This window comes from Equus przewalskii, chromosome 28 (genome assembly GCF_037783145.1).
Source record: "Equus przewalskii isolate Varuska chromosome 28, EquPr2, whole genome shotgun sequence".
In the NCBI taxonomy this organism is placed as follows: domain Eukaryota; kingdom Metazoa; phylum Chordata; class Mammalia; order Perissodactyla; family Equidae; genus Equus; species Equus przewalskii.
Genome location: NC_091858.1, coordinates 19,547,795 through 19,568,927, shown reverse-complemented (window position 1 = coordinate 19,568,927; position 21,133 = coordinate 19,547,795). Strand labels below are relative to the sequence as shown.

Sequence of the window (21,133 nt, the reverse complement as noted above, 5' to 3'; positions counted from 1 at the left end):
AAACTATTATTCTACAATACTGACGAAAACGGGAAAATTCTAGTATCAAGCATGTTGCCTACACAATGTCTACATTAAAAAATGACAGGAGGTTTGAATATGCTTCCTTTTTAACCAGATGCCTACATTATATAGATGAATGTATGAATAGAAAGAGAATTTCTTCTAGAAACAGTAAGCCTGCATATATCCCTAGTTGTATCTAACATGATATAATGCCAAGTTATACATTCTTCCTTACTGAAACTTCATTGACATTCCTGCATATCTCCAACTAGCGTTATAAAATTGATTAGCTCATCCTATTATTCAGTGAATTCCAGATGCCATTGACGCAGAAGTGCTATTTTTACCATTCTATACTATTTAGATTTTTTGAAACATATCTATCACATAAGATAAAATGTGATGCTAGCCAGTGATGAGGCCTACAGATCTTCAATAGAAACCTAAGTGTGTAAATATGCTGCCTAGTGTTGGGAACTCAGGCCCCAAATTCAACAGCAACCTATTTTCCTGGTACAATCAATCTGGCTCATCTTGAGAGAAGTGTCATAGTTTTTTCTCACCTGATAGAAGCAATATAAGGCATACAGCAAAAAAGTCAGGATACTCTGCAAGGCCGGAGTAATTCATTTTGAAGTATGTCCTGAAAAAGTGACCAATCTGTTTGCTAAGAAGTTCATCAAAGGTGCCACTCCACGCTCTGGCGACACTTGACGTACCTTCCCAAAACACAGAACATTCAGAGAATACAAGGTCACTGGGAGAAAATTAACATAACATCATTTGCTACTCTATTCTAGGATAAACACGGCTTAGTTCAGACAGAATTGACAATTTTAATCACATATAAAATTATCTTGGTAATTTTATAATTATACAATAATCAAATGCTCAAGTCCCTAACTGTGGAATCAGGGAATTTTATTTGCATTAAAGAATATAAGAATATATATAAAGAATATAAGAATACAGGCTTTGAAGCCCACTAAGAGACATATTCAGAGATGAAGCAGAATCCCCAAACCAAAAGGAGACATTTTAGAGATGAAAAAAAATGAGACACAGAGATCAAGCGATTCACTCAGAATCATGTAGCTGCTAACTAACACGGACCTACAACGGAAACCCAAGCCCTGTGACTTGGGAGTGCTATTTCTACTCTTCTACACAATTCGACTGATTTTTTGAAACATACCTATCACATAGGACAAAATGAGATTCCAGCCAGTGATGAAGGCCCACAGCTCTCCAACAGTAACATACGTGTACAAATACGCAGACCCAGTCTTGGGAACTCGGGCCCCAAATTCAGCGTAGCAAAGGCCTGCCATCACGGAGGCGAGGGCAGCGATCAGGAAGGAAACCACGATGCTGGGGCCAGAATCCGCTTTGGCAACCTCTCCAGCGAGTACATAAACGCCAGCACCAAGGGTGCTGCCAACCCCCAGGGCAATGAGGTCCATGACAGATAAGCAGCGGCATAATTTGGAATCTTCCAGACTGTCCAGAGTAACGATTTTTCTCCGGATCAGACATCGGGCAAAAGACAGCGCTGCTCTGCAGGGAATCATGGTGAAGTGGGCCACCTGAGGAAGAGAAAGAAGGGAGGAGGTTAAAAGGTGATCAGGAACCATCATCCCTCCAATTAGCGACCCAGCTTCTTAGCACAATGAGGGCACCTGTATTCTCTTTTTCCCTTCTTGCTAGGGGTGTGGCCCAGTGCAATCAGAAGGCTTTAATAAGCCCAAGGTATGGCTTTCTCAGAGTTCACTCATACATGACCTTTCATAAGGGTCTGCAACAAATGGCTTATTTGGAGAGCAAAGGACTAGAAGCCCTGGGTGATTAAAAAGATTTGCCATTTTTCTTGGTACAATTTTTAAAGATAGTGTTGATAGAAATATATTCCAGGAGATGGCTCATTTGTCCTCACTACAAGCAAGGGGATGAATTACCTCTTCTTATCCATTCTCTCTCTCTCTTTCTTTTCTTCAATCATTCATTCAACCCATATTTTTTAGGCCTTGTTACATGCTAGGGGTTGTGTTAAGAACGTCTAGAAGGGTGTGGTACATAGATAAGATCTCTAGCTGTAGGGAACTAAAGACCAGCTATTGTCTAAAAGCAGGTAAATACGCCATCATTACACATTCAGCTTTATCAGTGTTATCAAATACGTGTGAGTTTCTCTGTCTCCATTTCATTCTGTTTCATTTTAATGTGGAGGCATTTGAATCTTTTAGAATAAAAATATTTCCCCCAAAACAGGCTTGGATTTTTCTAACTAAAAACTGCTATTCAACTATGCTTTAAGTATGAATTTGTAGTAAAACACACACGCTTATTTATATTTACTTGAGATTTCTAAATAAATAAATAAACCCAAAGTCCATGCCAAGTACGATGTGTTCTTTTGTAAATGGAATGAATAAGGCAGACAGAAAGTCTAACTCCCCACATCCAAGAGGCTCAAACAATCTAACAGTGGAAAAAATGATCAGGTTATAAAACAAAGTATGGATTTTAGTTTTATTTTAGGAAAGAAAAAAATACATATATTACAGTAAAAAGTCTGAAGCAAAATATATCAAAATATTAACAGTACTGATCTTTGAGAGGTGGGCTAATTTTTACTTCTATGTATTCCATATAATGTGTATGATATTGCTAATATGTATTTCTCATTTATCTCCAATGAATATGCACAACATATGTGCCAAAAATATAAAAAGTAAAGACCCCTACATGGCTTTGTCTACAGAGACACAGAACTCAGCAGACAAGGAAATAACTAAGGAATAGGGAATATGATAGTATATGCAACTTATCAGTCAATAAAATCAAATGTATTTAACTTTTAGAAGTTCAAATTCATTTTTGCCACTTCTCTGCACAGTGATCTACAGAACTTGAATACCATCCTCTCAATCTCATAATATTCATTATCAATAACCAAAACTCATGAGATCACAGCTGGGCATCTTCTCTGAAGAACTTAGAGCTTTCTATCCTACAAAATAAACTCGAACATTTCTCAACCTTAATATCTGTACAATAAAACTATTACTAAAAATAAATAAAATAAGATAAATTTTCTATACTAACTCTAAAAGGCTCGTTGCTCCTAAGAGAGAGAGAGACATTTCTGGGATGTGACTATCCAGTTTCACACTGACCCTAGGAGATAAAGTTTCTCACTGCACATCATTCACCCATCAACATAAATGCAAGTCCTCAATACTGAAAGCAGCTCATTCAAAGAATATAGAGAAAAATCCTAAAAGAAAAATGAAAATGAGTGAAAAGTTCCTTGACAGTAAAAATAAAATTGTACACATCAAAATCTTCAACACAACCTGACAGAGTGCCAAGCATGACACTTCACAAATACTTGTTGAAAAATTTGCAAATATAAATGACAGCTCCAATTCTGCCAAGATTTTGGCTTCCAAAGTAAAAACCCACCAATACTTCTATAAATCCCATGTGTATCAATTTCCACCCCTAACTCTTAAATAGCTATTTCTCATATAACACATCTAGAAGATAAGGTAGGGAAGTATTCTGCTTAAAAGAGAATTAAGAGGTGAAAAGCTGAAGTTATAAAGAGGCCAATTGAGGTGAGGAGGAGAGAATTGAGGCTGTGTACTAAATGATGACCTTCTGTAACATTTAAGCATTTTTATACAGAAATCTGCAAAGATCAAGAATTAGGGACCACTGCAACTGAAAAATGCTCAGATATGAAGACCCACTGAATTTCAGTAACAATTTAAGATCGTGCAAAAACAGGACATGTTACATACAACTTTAGAAAACAATTGATATACAAAATGAAGCACACCTGTTTGCCATTTAAATAAAATCCTCTCTTGATAAAGTAGTTAATTAACCTCAATTTTTATCAAAAAAGACAAATTTGATAACTATCGCATATTTAAGAGAAAGGATCTGGAAGAAAGCAAGAAAACTAAAGAAATTTTGGAGAGTGATAGGATTGTGGTGAGCTTTTACTTTTTTTAAATACTCTTTTCTGGTAATATGGTCATGATGTGAAATTTCTAAAAAAAAAAAAACAGCATAAGGGAAATACAAAACAGCATGAAAGGGAATAAGCAAGCCAACCAATAAACAAACCTTCTTTGAAAATGTTAAAATAGTAAAAACTTTTGTCATTAATAGTTACCCAAAATGAATAAATGAGTGACCCCCATGTCATCAACATGAAAGTGAACTTAATTCAGTCCAGATTACATAGGAAGAATCGTTTACGGAAATATCTAGTTTAATCAGATAAGAGCTGATTGCTACTGCCTCTTGCCTATTCAAAATGGAAAGTATTTTTTGTTCAGTTTTTCTCTGTTGCCCTGAGGAAATAAGACAAAGCTGCTACTTGTCAAGCGTTCATTTGCTTTTGAGTAACAGAAAAACATACGTCAGAAACTCCTCTCAGAACCAACAAGTTACGTAACCTCCCTTGCAAACAGTCTCAACTACGCACACCTGATAAAATACTGATTGCGAAAGCCAGGACGCAAAACCAATTTTGTAGAAATATAATGGGATGGGAGAAAAGCAATGTAAAACCGTACTGGGTCAATTTAATGAATCATTATTAAACAAACACTAATTAAGTCCTAGCAGGTGTATGATACACTGCTTATAGTCAATAAAGAAAAAAGAATACCATGCTTTCGTAAAATAGGATTTTGTGCAGACTAATATATGAAAGTAGAGTGGCAACAGGGGAATGAGAAAAAAAGATACATATGTCTAATATGAGTGATATAACTTGATATTTACATATTTAAGTTTTCTACCTTTTCTTTCAAAACATTTTTAAAAGATATGCTCCTTATGTGAAATGGCTATGACAACCTCATTTCTACAAGGTTCTTTCATTGCTGAGGAAAAATCCAGTCATACTTAGCCTCTGACTCAGGTCGGCATCCACGGCCCTTGCCTGGGCTCTGATGTGCTGCTCATCAACAAATAACTATGCAGGGAGAATATGCCGGGATTGTGAAGGTGATTCTGTTGGTCTGGAGAGCACAGGCTGTTTTTCCATGAGCAGACAATGGGCTACACCATCACACCCACTGTCAGCTATTGTTACCTCGACCAAAGATTGGTATTTAATATGAAACCTACATACATGTACAAGAATATAAAAGCTCTAATCCACACTCTTATGAGGCCACAAATGATTCTAGTGATACCAAAAACAGATATGTATCCTTCTTCAATAAACAGTTATTTTATGAATTGCTAAGACAGCAGCCTCTATGGAGGAGGAAAAGTGTGCATATATTAGCGTAGATCTGAAAATGTAATTAGCCAAGGGAGGGCTGGAAGGGATCTGCAATTCGCTCTGCAGCAGAAAAATCTCTGAATGATTTTAATAAGCTTAATGATGCAGTTGGACCCTCCTCAGCCCCACGACCCCAACCCTAACGGTTTCAAGACATCCAACTCCTTGATGGAACCTCTATTAATTCTTGCCAGAAAGCTAAACTCCTTCCTCAGCAACTTGGAATCACCCCCTTCTCAAACTTCTTCAATCCAGGTTGTAAACTTGGCAGTACAGAATTTTAGGTCAAGTAAATTCTTAGCTCTGATGGTATGACACCACCACAGAGCAGACTTCCTTTCAACAACCACAGAAATCTTTGAAAATCTGCTAATTACCATCAAAAGTCCGTCCTGGATTTTCACTTTGGTTCAAAAGTTTCATGTAGCATTTCGTTTCACAGGAACGAATCTTTCCCCTCCTTCCTTAAGTAAAGGCTACAATTTTAAGCTTAATCCTCTGTATCAGTATCACAGGCCCTGACAATAAATCTTATAGGAGAAAGCTGTGGCAAGCCAGTGGGGCAAGCACTCCAACAAATCGTCAACACATTAGCTCGTCCGAATTACAACCAAATTTTCCTTCCCCGTTTGAGTTGCTAATTTTGTGGTGAGACACCTGCACTTGCCATTTTCAGACTGATGGGGAAAAAGGAATTAAACCACATGGGACTGGGATCTTTGCCCCATTGTGTGTGTGTGTGTTTTCTCGTTTATTTCTCTGAACTACACCTTTTGGTTCTCCAATCTCCAAACTCAACATCAATTACATTTTTACAACTTTAACGTTCAAAAACATATTTTTAAATTATATTGTAGGTTAAATAATTTAGTAAAGGAGGGGAAAAGATACGGCTATAATGTCATGAAATTATTGACTTTTTTCTCATTCTTTTAACATACTTTTAAGAAATTAATTTCTCAAAACAAAAACAGTAACAAACCTTTTCATTCAAACCTAAAACCTTTATTTTTCTGGAAAACAAAACTACTTTTTCATATACATTTCACTTATATTTAGTCAAAAGTTTATCTTTCTCCAAATCAAATTTTCTGAATAATCTCTTCCTTCAAAGTTTTCTCTGGATAGGTGAGCACAAATGTAGAAATAAGTAAAAATTAAAGACACATTGAAGCCGCTACAAAGTCACAATCATTGTAGCAATAACGTTTATATTTTCTTCCCTTTTATATCAACTCAGTACTATCAGGAATTTAGACTAAAAATGGATTATTTCAAAGTTTCTGATACAGAATCCAGACATAGACAAGCATCTTTCCTAAGAACATCCAACAAACAGCTGATAGAGAATTCTGGAAAGTATGTAAAGGCAGCTGGTGCTTCAAAACACGTGAATCCATTTAGCTTTAATAAAGGCAGGAATAAGACATACCTCGCTGTCTCATTCAAATAGATGCAGAAAAAAAAAAATTGTGTCCAACTTTTGTTTATAGGGTTGGTGACACTAAAACAAGCATTTTTGGGGGAAGTGAAAAAGAAATGAAAAGAAGAAAGCAGAGCCCTCAGCATCCTGGTAACTGGAGTATGTGCCCAGTCAGCGGCCCACTTGCACAGTCAAGGATCTTGATGGCAAGTGTGGGCACCAGGCAGACGGCCGTTCCCAGTAGACCTTAGCAATCTTTGGCTAATAAATCACTCTGAATGCCAGAGGGTACCACCTGTTCCCTCTCCCCAGGCTGCTACTGAAGGAAATGTCTTCTCCTAGCACCAGTTACCCTATACATGCCATTTTGAACGTCAGGAGATTAGCCTTTCCAAAGTTATTTCACACCCGTCACTACTCTACATATGCTACACTAATGAAAACAGCTAAGGTTTGTTGAGCACTTACCATGTGCCAGGTGCAGATCTAAGCCCTTTTCATTTTATTCTTCCATGAATCTTCACGATATCCCCATTAGATCAGGACTATTGTGAATCACAGTAAAGATGAGGAAGCTGAGGTGTAGAAAGACTAACCAATGTCACAGTTAGCATGTGGAAGCAGGCATAAACCCAGCAGGTACGACTCTGGAGCCTTTATTCACAGCCACTATGCTGTCCTCCTGGCTTCCCAGAGAGCCCAGGCATTGTCCACCGCCCACGCCTCCTTTGAAGAGATCTGCTCTCCCCCTACCCACTATCTTCCCACCCCCAAGCCACAGGTAACTGGACCAGAGATAGACAGCTGACTCAAGATTAAATATGCAAAGGCTGGGTATGCTCACTCAATTTTCTTGGAAATTTGAATAACGAGATGGAATCAGTCAGATGATCCAGCATTCCGGCTAAAGTCATGCAGACTTGGGGCCAGTGGGACACCGTACAGAAACCAAGAGGTTGGCAGCAGAAGCCAGACCACAGCCATTCAGGAGAGCAGAGATGAGAGACCCTACCACCCCAGCAGCGAGACTCAGAGCTGGCACCACGGGTCAACTTTTCTCTTCCCGAAGCCCTGCCGTCCTTCCTGATGTTGGGTGAGTGAGAGTCCCCGTGTCCTTTCAACAAACCTCCTGTTCACTTAAGCTATTTCAAGTGGTCTCTGTTCCTTGAAACCAGAGCCTACTGATGAAAGTCAATGCCATACTGGTAGGGCCAGTTCCACAGGGCTCCACTCCCAATTTCAACCCTTCAAATCTCCTGCTACCTCCTACCATTTCTGGTGGGTTTCTTGATAATTCCTTTTCTTTCCAGGAGTAGGTGTCCTGATGGAATAACTTGAATCTGTTTGGATATTCTTCCCATAAGGTACTCATAGAGTTTAACATGCATTAGGCCTGTCCTTTATACACACCCACAGGCATGTACACTCTCTACCTGAAAGAGGTAGCTTTGTATAAGGCAGAGAAAATCTTTTCTTAGACATACATACATGCAACCTGGGCTCTTGGTAACACTATTTCTCCAGCGCCCACTACTGACCAAGGAGCGTGCTCCATGTAGTCAAGGTCCCGGGAACAGCAAACAAGGGTTCTATAGCACTTACTGAAGATGTCTAAAACATTTGTTTCACCAATGAATTATAGTAGTAAACCAGAAGTAGAGCAATTATTCACCCAATGAAGGGAGGGGCAGCCAAGGAAGCACTGGCAATTTTTATCACGATGAAGAAGGTTAAGAGTTTCCTGAGTCAGAGAAGTCTCTCAATACCATTGCCTTAAGATTTTAATGTTAGTGGTTATTTTTTGTTAAAAAATGCAAATTTCTTAAAAGTACTTTCACTATTTTATTAGTTCCGCAAATACTTCAGTGCACACTGGTAGGCACTGAACCAACCATAACAAGACTGCCATAATTCCTCCCCTCATGGCATTTCCAGTCAAGTGCGTGGCACAGACAACAGCCAGTTCAATATCAAAGCAACTGCTTGTGCATAAGGGACATAGCAGGGCCCACAGGACAGGCTCCTAACTCAGACTCTGCCTGGGGTTCAGGTGGTCTGGGCAGCTTTCCCGGAGAAAGCTATGTCTAATCTGAGATCTAAGGGCTGAGCTGGATTGAGCCATCTGAACACGTAGTGAGAGGGAGGCTGGGAGGGCAGTGATAGGAATTATGAGGGCTCTGAGCAGAGGGAATGGCAAGTACAAAGGAGCAGAAAGTAGTTCGATACACACAGGGCTTAGGGGATAGGGGAAACATTAGAGGGAGGTATGGGTAAGTGCATGGGTCCCTAGGCCATGCAAAGAGCTTGAATTTGACCCTGAGCGCAGTGGGGAATCATTGAAGGACTTTAGGCCATATGTACAATTTGAAAACTATCATTCTGATGACATTATAGGGTAGGAATGAGAAAGATCGAGACTAGAGTTAAGGAGAAAGGTAAATAGCTCACTGGAATAATCTAGGTACAAGGGACTATGACGTGTTCTAGGCTAAAGGCAGGGAAGTGGACTGTAGGGCTAGTTAGGAGGTGGGGGTATAGAAGTTGGTGACAATGTGGATTTGGGACCCATGGCTGCTGGACGGTTTGTGTGCCCTTCATTTAAATAAAGAAGAAGAAGAAAGAGGGCCTTTTTGACTACGCTGATTTTAAGTTACATGTGGGAATGCTATGCGGTCTCAGCAAAGCTCAGGAGAGCACAGAAGACAGGAGATGTGAGAATTATCAGCACAGAGGTGACAATTAAATGGACAGTCTCACTAAGGGAGAGACCATACATGAGAAGGGAAGGGAACAAAACACAAAGATACACACATTTAAGGAATGAGAAGAACCCACAGAGGAGCTGAGGAGAGGCAGGAGTGGTGGAAGAAACCGGAAGTTGCGACCCAAAGGGGAGTGAGCTTTTTAGAAGAAAGGAATGGCCATCAGGGTCAGATGGAGCTTGAAATGAAGGAAACAAGTAATGATCTTGGGATTTAGTGACAAGGAAGTCTTTGGCGACCTTGACAGGAGAGGTGGCTTAGTGGGGGTGTAAGCCAGGTTGCAGTGGGCTGAGAAATGATGCGAGGTGAGAAAAAGAAAGCAACACGTTCAGGTGGCTAAATGACGTGAGGGGTCCATGGCGTCAAGGGAGGGCTTTTTATAAAGAATGAACTTAATGTGTTTAGACACTGATGGGAAAGTGCCGGGAGAGAGAGAGAGGTTGAAAACACAGAAGGGAGAATGGATACAGCAAGTTTTTGAGATGTGGATCCAGAGCTGGGTTGAAGAGTTAGAATTAGGAAGCAGGAGAAGTGGCACCTCCACATTGTAAGGCAAGAAGGAGGACAGGTGAGACAGGGGCAGACAAGTTTGTAGGCTAACTGGTAGATTCTTGAGGTCTTATTCTATTTGAAAGAATAGAATAAAATCCTAACTTTATACGGCATATGGTTTATAGATAATAAAAGGGGATGAACAAAGAAGGTCAGAATGACTTCAGTATAACCTGGTACAAGGAAGGCTTTGTCATGTTTTTGTTTTTACATTTAAAACTTGCACTCCCATTCTAAACATGAAAAAATACACACACAATAACTTTACACATACGCTTCTGGAATACAGTCAAAATGTCCACGTCGAGCTCTTTGACCTGTCAGAAAACTAAACACAGTAATATCTGGCATGTCGTTTTCATGGAACACGATATTCTAGATGAATGGGCTTTCTAGATGCTGAAGTTTATATCTCTAAATCTTTGACTATCATTGATCAAATCTTGCCAAGTTCAGCGATCCTCCTCATTGCTCCTGAACTTTATGGCAGCTGTTTGCTGTGGTAACAGGCATTCAATCTGCTCATCTTTAAAGTAAGCCTGAATTCATTCACAAGAAACTGTTTAAAAAGAACAACAGAACTATTTTAAAAACAAACAAATACTCATTATTACCTTACTTGTGGTTTCACCGCACTGTCCACACAGATTAGAGCCAACCCAAGGATGCCCAGGAAATCCAGATGACCTGGACGAACCCAGGCTCCTACTGACTGCCAGCCATTGCTCAGGAAGTTTTCCTACTTATTTCTGGATTAGTAGTTGAATTTCAGATTAAAGATGCTGGAAGCATGTTCACAGACTAGGAGACGTGCTAAAGTGCAAGAGAGCTCTTTTTGTCTGAAGGCAAAGAATTGAGAAATACTTCAGAATGCTCTGATTTCCTCTAATCATTTTCTTTCCAGACAGAGCCAAGCACTCCTCTGAATTCTCCACCCTGCACCCTCCCCCAAATCTCCTAATTTGTTAGAACTCAAATCACTTTTGTTTCAATGCTCGGCAAAATTCCTTCCATCAGACTGTAGCAGAAAAGGAATCCAATCAGAATTCACATTCGTTTTTAGTTCAAGAAATTAAATGGATACTATGCTGAGTGTACTTACGATTTATGGTTTTGCTGGAAAGTCATTTCTTGAGAAATGGTCGCTTTTGAAACGATATTTTCAATTTTGAAAAGCACATTCTGACTTGCTACTTCTTAAAATACAGAAATAATGTATCAGCAGAAATTTTTATCATTAGCATCTTGGCAGGTTGCTGAAACACTGCTAGTGGCTGAGAGAGGTTTGGAAGTTCATGTTGGCTTCAAATAAATCTGAATAAAACATTTCTATTGTGTGCTCAGAGAAAGTAATTAAAACAATGCTAGCTCTTCATCATCATGATTCAGAGCCTCTAAGATTTACGATTAGAATATGCAAACTGAGAAGAATCTTAAAAATTAAAATAACTCAAAATGACGAGGTCCTTAAAACTAGTCTGACATTTTTGTCACATTTATATTCTACTTATTAATACGCCTAACTATAAACAATTTCTGCAACTTAAGTCTTCACCAGACTTTTTCTTAATTTTTGTATTATTGCATAGACTGAACTCAACCTCTCAATTGCTTAATGAACTGTCAATTTCTCTGAAAGATCAAGCCTTAGAAATTTTGAAAAGGAAAAGGGAAATAGTCTACATATGATTTCTAAACAAAATTCTGGGAGGCAGGGAAAACCGGCAGAGGGGGAAGGACAGGTACAATTGGCATTACCATATAGTATGCTTGTGGGTAAGGGAGTCCAGGATGCCACCAGGACACACAGGGGGACACTATTCACACTCAGGCAGGGGTTGGGGTTAGCGGTGGAGTCTTCCTGGGGGGCGCCATGACAAATCTGATTCCACATGCATTCTTCCACTCCAGAACTCATTAAAAAAAGACTGAATACTGCTCAACTAGTCCTTAGAGCAAAGACCAAAAATAAGAAAACCAACTTTGAACTTTTCTAATAATGAAGTAACATCCATAACCTTTAAAACTCGTTTGGAAATTTTGATAATTCATATAACCAGCCACTTCTTAAAATCAATTACTTACAACTTCAACTTTCCCTCTTTCGTACTTTATTTGAAAAAATTCCTGTCTGGGAAAAAGATCCTGAATTTTGAATAAACATTTAATAAGAACTGAAGTTATTTCCCTAACAAATAGCAAAAAATCCTTAAAATAAGCATATGAATCTGCAAAACCTCAATCAGAACTTCCTGGAAACATCTATTTTGATTTTTAATTTTGAATAGCAATAGCTTAGTTACTATACAATTCAGAATTCAAATTACCTCATGATCTTCTAAAAAACTCTACTCGGTAATCATTGATCAATAACAGTTTTCTAAAGAAATAAAGTATTTAAATAACGTGAGAAGAGTGGGCTCTACAAGGAACACAGTTTATGAAAAAAGTAACGTATAACGCATTTTAAGACCTCCATTTACGCAGAAATTTAAAATATACAGACACATATATCTACAACTCAGAGAGTTTCTCAAATTTCTTTCTAAAAACATTTATATTGGGGCCGGCCTGGTGGCGCAGTGGTTAGGTTCGCACGTTCCGCTTCTCAGCAGCCCGGGGTTCGCCAGTTCAGATCCCAGGTGCGGACATGGCACTGCCTGGCAAGCCATGCTGTGGCAGGCGTCCCACATATAAAGTAGAGGAGGATGGGCACGGATGTTAGCTCAGGGCCAGTCTTCCTCAGCAAAAAGAGGAGGATTGACAGTAGTTAGCTCAGGGCTGATCTTCCTCAAAAAAAAAAAATTACATTTAATCTTTCATTGCTCCAGAATAAAAGTGCAACTTGGCCTTCTCTAAAACCTGTGTAATGGCTCTGAATTACAATACAGCAATGGTGCACCTGTAGTATTAAAATAAGAATAGAACAAAAAGAAAGATAAATAAAATTCCCTTGCTCCTTACACTCCTGCTGCATCTTTGCAAAGAGGTGTTTCATCTGACCTTCAGAGGATTCAGCACTGAGACACAGAGAGAGAAATGTCTATCTCAGGCTCTGAATTCCAGCTACGTCCAGGAAACTAACAGTTCTTCCCAGCCCTGACTTTCAATGATGCCTGGGAGAGGAAGCAACTATTTGAAACCATGCTGCACAGAGATCTGTCAACGAATTCTTTTGGTCAGAGTTTAGTGTCGGTAATTCAATATGCTTGTAAATGTTTATAAATATCAGTATACTCCTAAGTAACAGAGAATTATGAAATATACAGAATGAGTTGAATTTTAGTGCTTTGAATTATTTATTTATGCTGTATCTAATCCGTCTCCTGCCAACAGCTCCAACAACCCCAACACTTCAGCCTGGGTTTCAAAACCACTCCTCTGCCACCTGGCCTCAGCCTACCTTCCTGGCCATCCTCCACATGAATATTGTAGTCCGATTTGTCCACCGACTACCCCTACAACATTGGCCATCTTGCCCACACACAGGTGAGAAGATTCACTGGCCTGTGTGTTTCTGGCCCCCACCCTGTCCTCCACAGAGGTTCGTTTCCCAGGCCTTCTGAGCTACCGCAGAGACGGCAGGAAGGCTCTTTCTGGCCTTCTGAGAGGCTCCTGAGCTTTCCTTTGGACTCAAAGAAGAAAAATAAAAACACAACAGAATTAGAAAAATTAGCACCAAGAAGCCAGGCTGATTTATATAATAAAGGGACGGGGGCAGGGGAAAAGCGGTGGCCTAGAGAAAATCCACCTGGCAGAGAGAAGTGGGGAGGAGAGGAAAGCAGGGTTTTGAGAAGGACTGGCATGGAATATGAATTGGGTCTCCTTCACGAGATAAAAATGAAGGTCAAAATTCCTTTTAAAAATAATTTTAAGGGGCCAGCCTGGTGGCACGGCGGTTAAATTTGCGTGTTCTGCTTTGGCAGGCCAGGGTTTGCTGGTTTGGATCCCAGACACGGACCTAGCACTGCTTATCAAGCCATGCTGTGGCAGCATCCCACACATGAAATAGAGGAAGATTGGCACAGATGTTAGCTCAGGGCCACTCTTCCTCAGCAAAAAGAGGAGGATTGGTGGCGGATGTTAGCTCAGGGCTAATCTTCCTCAAAAAAAAAAAAAAAAACAAGAAAACTTTTGGCAGCTGGTTTGATGTTTCTTTGAATATGACCCCGCTCCCTTCCCCCAACCAGGGGACTGGGTCCCATGGCACTTGGTGGATTAACTTTTGCTCATACATACTGTGCACCCGCCTGCTCCCTCCTCCCCCAGGGAAGGTAAAACTGCTTGCTTGGTATAAAACAGAATGTACATATTTACATGCCATCACTTCTAAAGAGGATTTATTTGGCTTAACATAGATGACTGGCAATTGCTCCCTGGAAACAAGTTTGATAGAACAAGCCGAATAAGGGTAGCTGAGAAAACATCAGGACAAGGAAAGACAGGGCCGTACCAAAGACTTGAGGTTAAGGATGCTTACGCACTTACAGCAGAGTCTCAGGTGAGACCAATGTGCCTACATAATTCTGCAAAGTTTTTTTTTAATTGAGACATAACTGACTTTAATGTTGTATTACAAAGATTTTTAAATGAATTCAGTTATTTAATAATCCCCCAGTGACATTTCATTTTAAAGCCTTTTTAATGCTCTTAATTTTTAATTATAAAGTATAAGTAAATGTATTTTAGACATCTTAACATCACATTTGAAACCTTAGCGGATACTTCTCATAGGGGACCTTGGAGGGAATTACTCCGCACCTCACCTTCACTATAGGATCCCTTTCACCTCTGACAGGTGGCCATCCTCCACGGACAAGGAGAGGCTAACTCTCCAGGCAGCCCGTTCTCGCCTTGCGCGGCTCTCATTGCTAGAAGACCTTCTCTTTCATGGAGCCTCCTCTAACTCCTACCCATTGGCCTAATTCTGCCTTAAGGACAAATACAGAAAAGTCTTCTCATTCAAACAATCCCAAATGGTTATCATCCCAAGACTTCTCTCAGATACATATATGAATTCAGACTACACTGACCACAGCTGAAAAACACGAACTCCAAATACGACACACCCAACAAGACAAAGCATTCCAAATGTGGTCAGCAAGGAGAGAGTCTACTTTGCTTACTATCTTCCTCCATTCTCTATGCTTCTATTAAATCTTTTGGTTTCACTTTTAATAGCCACCTCAAAGCACCTCCGCACCGTGTCCAAAGCACTGCTGGATCTGGCCCCCCGCCACCTCCCTAGCACATCTTCTGCCTCCTCCTCATACCCTTGAGCCACACTGGATTGCTTTCAACTTTCTCAGAACTCTAAGCCTCGCACTGCCTCCAAGACTCCTACGCACTTGTTTCTTCTTCCTGGAAGTTACTCCTTCTCTTCTCTGCCTGGATAGTTCTCCGTCATCCTTGACATCCTCCCCCAGGCTATGTCAGATCACCCTATTACTTGTTCTCACAGCACTCTGTATTTTTACGGCACTTTTTCTTTGTCATAATTATAGCCAACTACTTGGATGAATATGTTTTACTCCTTGGTATGGGTTGAACTGTGCTCCCCAAAATGATATGTTGAAGTCCTAAACCCTGGTACCCTCTTTGGTGACCTTATTTGGAAACAGGGTCTTTGCAGGTGCCATCAAATTAAGATGAGGTTATTAGGGTGAGTCCTAATCCAATATGACTGATGTCCTTATAAGAAGAGGAAAATGCCTTGTGACAAGAAGACACACAAGGGGAATGCCATGTGATGACAGAGGCAGAAACTGGAGCGATGCAGCTGCAAGCCAAGAAACACCAAAGACTGACGGCCACCACCAGAAGCTAGAGAGGCAAAGATGGATCCCTCCCCTACAGTTTTGAGAAGGAGCATGGCTCTGCTGCCACCTTGATTTTGGACTTCTGGTTTCTAAAACTGTGAGACAATAAATCTTTTAAGCCACCCAGTTTATGGTACCTTTTTACGGCAACCCTAGAAAACAAATACCCTCTGAGACTAAAAGATTCTTGAAAGCTGGCTCTATATTTTATTCATTTGTTGCATTCCCAGTGTACTCACAGTGATTGAAATATAGATAGGAGGGCAGTAAACATTTATTCAGTGAATGAATGATTCACACTTGGTTTGTAGGCAGCTAAAACCTTCAGGTCTTTTTTCTCAAAGGTATCTGTATAGACTGGTCTTCTTGATTCCATTTTGTTTCACGGATTATTTTAAAACCTAAATTCAGGATTTTAAATTGCATATTATTTGGGATTATGTGTAATACAAGTCCATCAATCAATGTATTAAGCATCCTATCTTTATGTCACTGCAAATTTAATAAGCATGTCTTCTATTTTAATCCAAGTAAATGATAAAAACTGTTAAACCTGACAGGCCAAGGACAGAGCGCCATGGCATGCCACCAGGAACGTCCATTGGGTATCGACCCATTAATCAACACTCTGGTGTATCATGCAACCAACTAGAAATCCACATTTCTCTCCAGCTTATCCCAAGGTTATCACAACACATGGTGTTAAACGCTTTCCTGAAATCTAACATATCATGTTTAAACTTCTCAAATCCAACACTCAAATAACCAGGTAAAAAGAGGGTGTGGAGCTTGTCAGGCATAACTTGGTCTTGGTGAACTCATGATGCATTTCGGGAATCAGTCACTTCTTTTCCAACTACATACCACAACTTGCCAGAATTTTGGTGGTAAACTGTGTCCAGCTCCCTAATCTGTGGTTTCCAGGACATACACTGGCCTGCATTTTAAAAATAAGAGTAACTGCCTCTTTCCTTTCTTCTGCTCCCTTTCTTGTACTTCAGGGCATCTCCGAGATTACAGATAGTCACGCCACACTCACATCTACAAATTATTTTAATATCGCGAGATGTAATTCATCCAGGCCTGAAACTGTGAACCAGTTCAAAGCATCTAGGTTCTCCTCACCAATCTGGGCTTCAGGTTTCCTTCTAGTTATTTGTTCTAACCTCCTAGTCAGATAGCCACACATCTTGTAAAGACAAAAGCAAGAGAGGGATTTCACAGCTCTGCCTTCTCTCAGTCACTCACCACTACCGCACCAGGTTCCCCCTTTCTTGGTCACCTTCCTGGCTAAATATTTCATGAAGTTTCAGCTCAAACATTCCTTTGTATTTTTCACAGATTCATACCATTACCTTTTAAGTCTGAGCCCCTCAAATGAACTCCATTATTGCGGCCATAATGAACCTGTCTGGGATCATCTCTTCCTGTTCCTCACTCTGAGCACATTACCTGATTAGGATTTTGATTGAATTTGTCTTTTCTTCTTTCCAAACAGTATTACCTTTTAGGGTTACATATAGTCCATGAAGTTACATCCATATTTTCTCTGACTATTTAGAAATCTACTTTTTTTAAATCTAGGGTACACAGACTGAATCTAGCTGGTCATTAGGGAATGTTCTAAGGTGTAAGCAAATGATTTCCTATCACCAAGGGACAAACATTTTATGACTATTACCAAAAAGTATAGCTTGTGCAAATTCTTTGAGCCTCCTAAACTCTCACTACTTGGCCTCTCTATTTTATTTGTCTTATGTCAACAAAGACCAAGTTTGTTTAAGAATCTTTCACAGGAAGGTTTCAACAAATCCAGTTTGCCGGAATGTTCTTGTTTGCAAGCAGCAAAACGTTTCATCATTTACAGCTTTAGCACCACTGAGTTGCCTAATGTGCTCTGAGCGCGAGCTCCCAGGCACCCAATCGCTAACCAAGCACGCAGAACTCCAGCGTGATAATTTGAGGGTAAACAGCTCACTGTCGAATGAAAACCCCAGGAAACAAATGGTTCATATTATCACTTGTGCCTCCCTCAGGACTTGCCACTCCTACAGGTCACACATCCGAACCCCTATCTGTGTGGTGTCCTTTCTCTAGGACATCTTTCTGTGAGTGTAAAGATAATTTATTTAGGAATCAGATGAAAATGCAACAAATACTAATAATTACAACTACAACTTTGGGCCATTTCCTTGTTTCATATTCTAGAGCTTGTCTGTTTAGTTGTTTTCTTTTTTTTTTTTAGAATTCTAAATACCTCCTGTTTCTTCAAATAGAGAAATACTCATAACCAAAATGTGCTTTCTAATGGGGCAGACCAAGAGCGTAGCATATCTAAGATACCCAGTGAAGGGTATTATTCAATTGAAAAAGTCAAGGCAAACTTCTCTGGTGGGCTGAAGGATAGCTTTAAGAACACAAATGTAGGGAAAATATGTGGAAAAATACCACCACGTTGGATTATAACTTCATCTAGAGGCAGGGATAGAGTCTAACTCTGAGTCATCCTTGACTCTTGCCCGATCAATAATTTTTGGTAACTTCTCCACTTCCAAAAGTTAAAGTACTATCACTATGCACAGCAAGTGAGCACAGAGAAACCAGTCACGTATGCTAAGAACTTGTTCCTAATGGCACATTGTGGCTCTTAATTTTCCCCACTACAAACAAGCTAGAAAAAAATCAGGGTTCGACGTGACAGTCACAACTACGTACAAAAATACATAAAGACTTAAGCCAATTATTTTACTCATTCCCAGGGTGGGGTTGAAGGGGAAAGGAGCAGGCAAATTGCTTTTTGTTAGCTCCTTTACAATGGCAACAACAACAAAACAACAATTATTCCCATCCTTCCAGGCATCAATTCCAAAATTCTAATATGAAGCAAGTGTAATTATAATATTACCATCCACACGCATTTGATCCTATAGCTAAGTGATAAAAGCAGACTCCTAAAATTAGCAAGCCAGGTAGGAAGAGCGTGGGGTTTTAGAGGCAGGCAGACCGTGTTTACTTGTGAGCCCTCATTTTCTCATTGGTAAAATGAAGACATCATTCTCAGAAGGTTGTTATGAAGGTCAAACGGGATGATGCATGTGAAGTGCTCACTCCAGAGCAGGCACTCAATGCATGGTAGTGGCTCTTGTTAACTTATAATATAAACCAAAGACGTGTGTTTGAAACTCGCAACTTGGAACACCAAAAATAATTCATTTATAAAAGCTATTTACTTTTATTTTTAAAGATATGCAGATCCATAGAAATTAAGATTTAGAATAAAGTGGATTGCCAGTCCAGTACTCTAAATTTAAAGGAGAGAACTGAAGCCCGGGGACTTTTTCCGGGCATACAGACAGCCAATGAGACTGGTTCAGAAGCTAGGTCTCCCCATTCCATCCAGTGCTCTGTCAATGGCACCATATGGGTAATCACACTGAGTTCTATCTCCAGCTACTCATGACCAAACTATGTGCCTTGCAACGCTCTGAGAGGAAGAGATCTCCTTCCTAACTAGGTGGCCAAAGCTGCACCTCCGCTCAGTGGTTCTCCAACTCACTCCCCAAAGGCATTTCAGGGAAGCCCAATGAGACCAAAGGGGCAGGCTCCCCTTCCATCCTCGCCCCCTCCCACCCCTCTCCTCCAAGAGATTTTGTATAAACAAGTCTTTTCTTCTTTATCCAAATTTTAGGAGAGGAATTTAAAGGAGAGAAAAAAAATCTTGATTTTGTGCTTAAGAAGCAAAAATTCTCTTTCTGAACAAAAAATTCCTTTATACTCAAACATCAGCCTACTGACATTAGTCTCTTGAAGGCTCTACAACAGTCTTTCAGATGTCAGGAGACCTGAGAAATGAGAGGCTAAATTTTACAAATATATGTAACTGTTAATTCTTGTAGGTATATCTTTCTCATATCATAATTGTTTATTGAAAACTACAAAATTTCCCTACACTAATTATTCTGAGCAAGTACATGAAGATTTCTGTTTCCATAAATATAGTGGGCTGCATACTCTGCAGAGCTTTCCTACAAAAACACAGCTAAATCCTAGGTAAGAGACGACATCATATGGTAGAGCTCAGTTGAAAATAATGGAAATTTCCCAAGGCAAAGAGACAGAGACAGACAGATACACACACAGAAAGAAACAGACAGATAGACAGATACAGAGAGGATAAACACGAAGAAGAGAGATGAAAGCAGAAGACTGGACGGTAAGTTAATATGAAGGGAAAAATGTCTATGTAAGCACAAAGCCTCAGGCCCTCCTCCAGATGAGAGATTTGAAACTAAGACTGTGCTGGGGCAGGACAAAGGGGGCTAATGTAGTCCAGGTCAGTAGCAGTTTTATGCACCTAATAAAGTAGTCTGTTAGCGTATTTGTGAATACAAATCTAAGTCCTCCCCAGAGGAAAGCCTACCCTATTTAGGCCTTCAGAATTCCCACTGATTAAATTCAACATGAGTTCATAATCAAAAATTTCCAAACACAAATAATAAAATAAACCATTACATGTTAGAGTCAACGGAAACAACCAGCAGATTTAAACCCCCTAAGACTTTAGGTACTGGAAATACTAGACAAGCATATGGAATAACTATGTAGAAAAAGTTCAAAGAAATAAACGATTAAATTTTAAAAAATGAATCAAAACAAGAGACAACCAAAATAACCAGGCAGATTTTTTAAAAGAACAGAACTTATAGAAATAAAAAATATAATCAAAGAAATTAAAAACTCAGTGTATGAGTTAAACAACATATTAGACACAGCTAAAGAGAGAATTCAGAAACTAAAATGCAAGACAGCAAATACAGGTAAGTTATAGTTCATGAATTTTATGGTTTTTGTATCATTAAAGAGGAGAGCTGAGGGACTTTTTTTAAAGTATGCATGGTAAAATTTCAGAGGTATGCACTAAAAGAATAGAAGTAGAGTGCATATCATTTAAATAAGGGGAGGAAATAAATGGAAAAATAAGTAAAATCCAAAAATTGCCAAGAAATGAGAAAAAATACAAAACACAAATTAAGATGATAGATTATAGTAAATATGATTGACTAATTTTCAATCCACTTAAAATATAGCCCACTATATTTATGGAAATAGAAATCCTCATGTACTTGCTCCTTATAATTAGTGTAGCATTTAAACCAGTTAAAAGTCAAAGAGTATCAGATTGGATTTTAGTCTCAAAGGCCCCAAGTATAGCCTAGATTCCTCTCTTCCTCTTGCCTAAGAGGTCTTGCTACAGCCACTA

At 39.5% G+C, this 21,133-nt stretch overlaps 1 protein-coding gene across 7 annotated transcripts in view; it reads right to left on the bottom strand.

Annotated features, from left to right (window-relative positions):
* The window catches only part of SLC7A2 (solute carrier family 7 member 2), a 65,279-nt gene that overhangs the window by 22,039 nt on the left and 22,107 nt on the right, over window positions 1-21,133 (bottom strand). For 5 of the 7 annotated variants that reach the window (XM_070598301.1, XM_070598303.1, XM_070598302.1 and 2 more), the window contains 2 exons: window positions 1,202-1,592; window positions 570-725 (listed from right to left, as the gene is read on the bottom strand). In XM_070598301.1, the coding sequence (XP_070454402.1) occupies window positions 570-725; window positions 1,202-1,577 (532 nt within the window). In that variant the 5' untranslated portion in view covers window positions 1,578-1,592. Of the gene's footprint in view, window positions 1-569; window positions 726-1,201; window positions 1,593-7,208; window positions 11,232-21,133 lie in introns of those variants that run through there. The other 2 variants (XM_008529145.2, XM_070598300.1) reach the window with 2 other exon arrangements.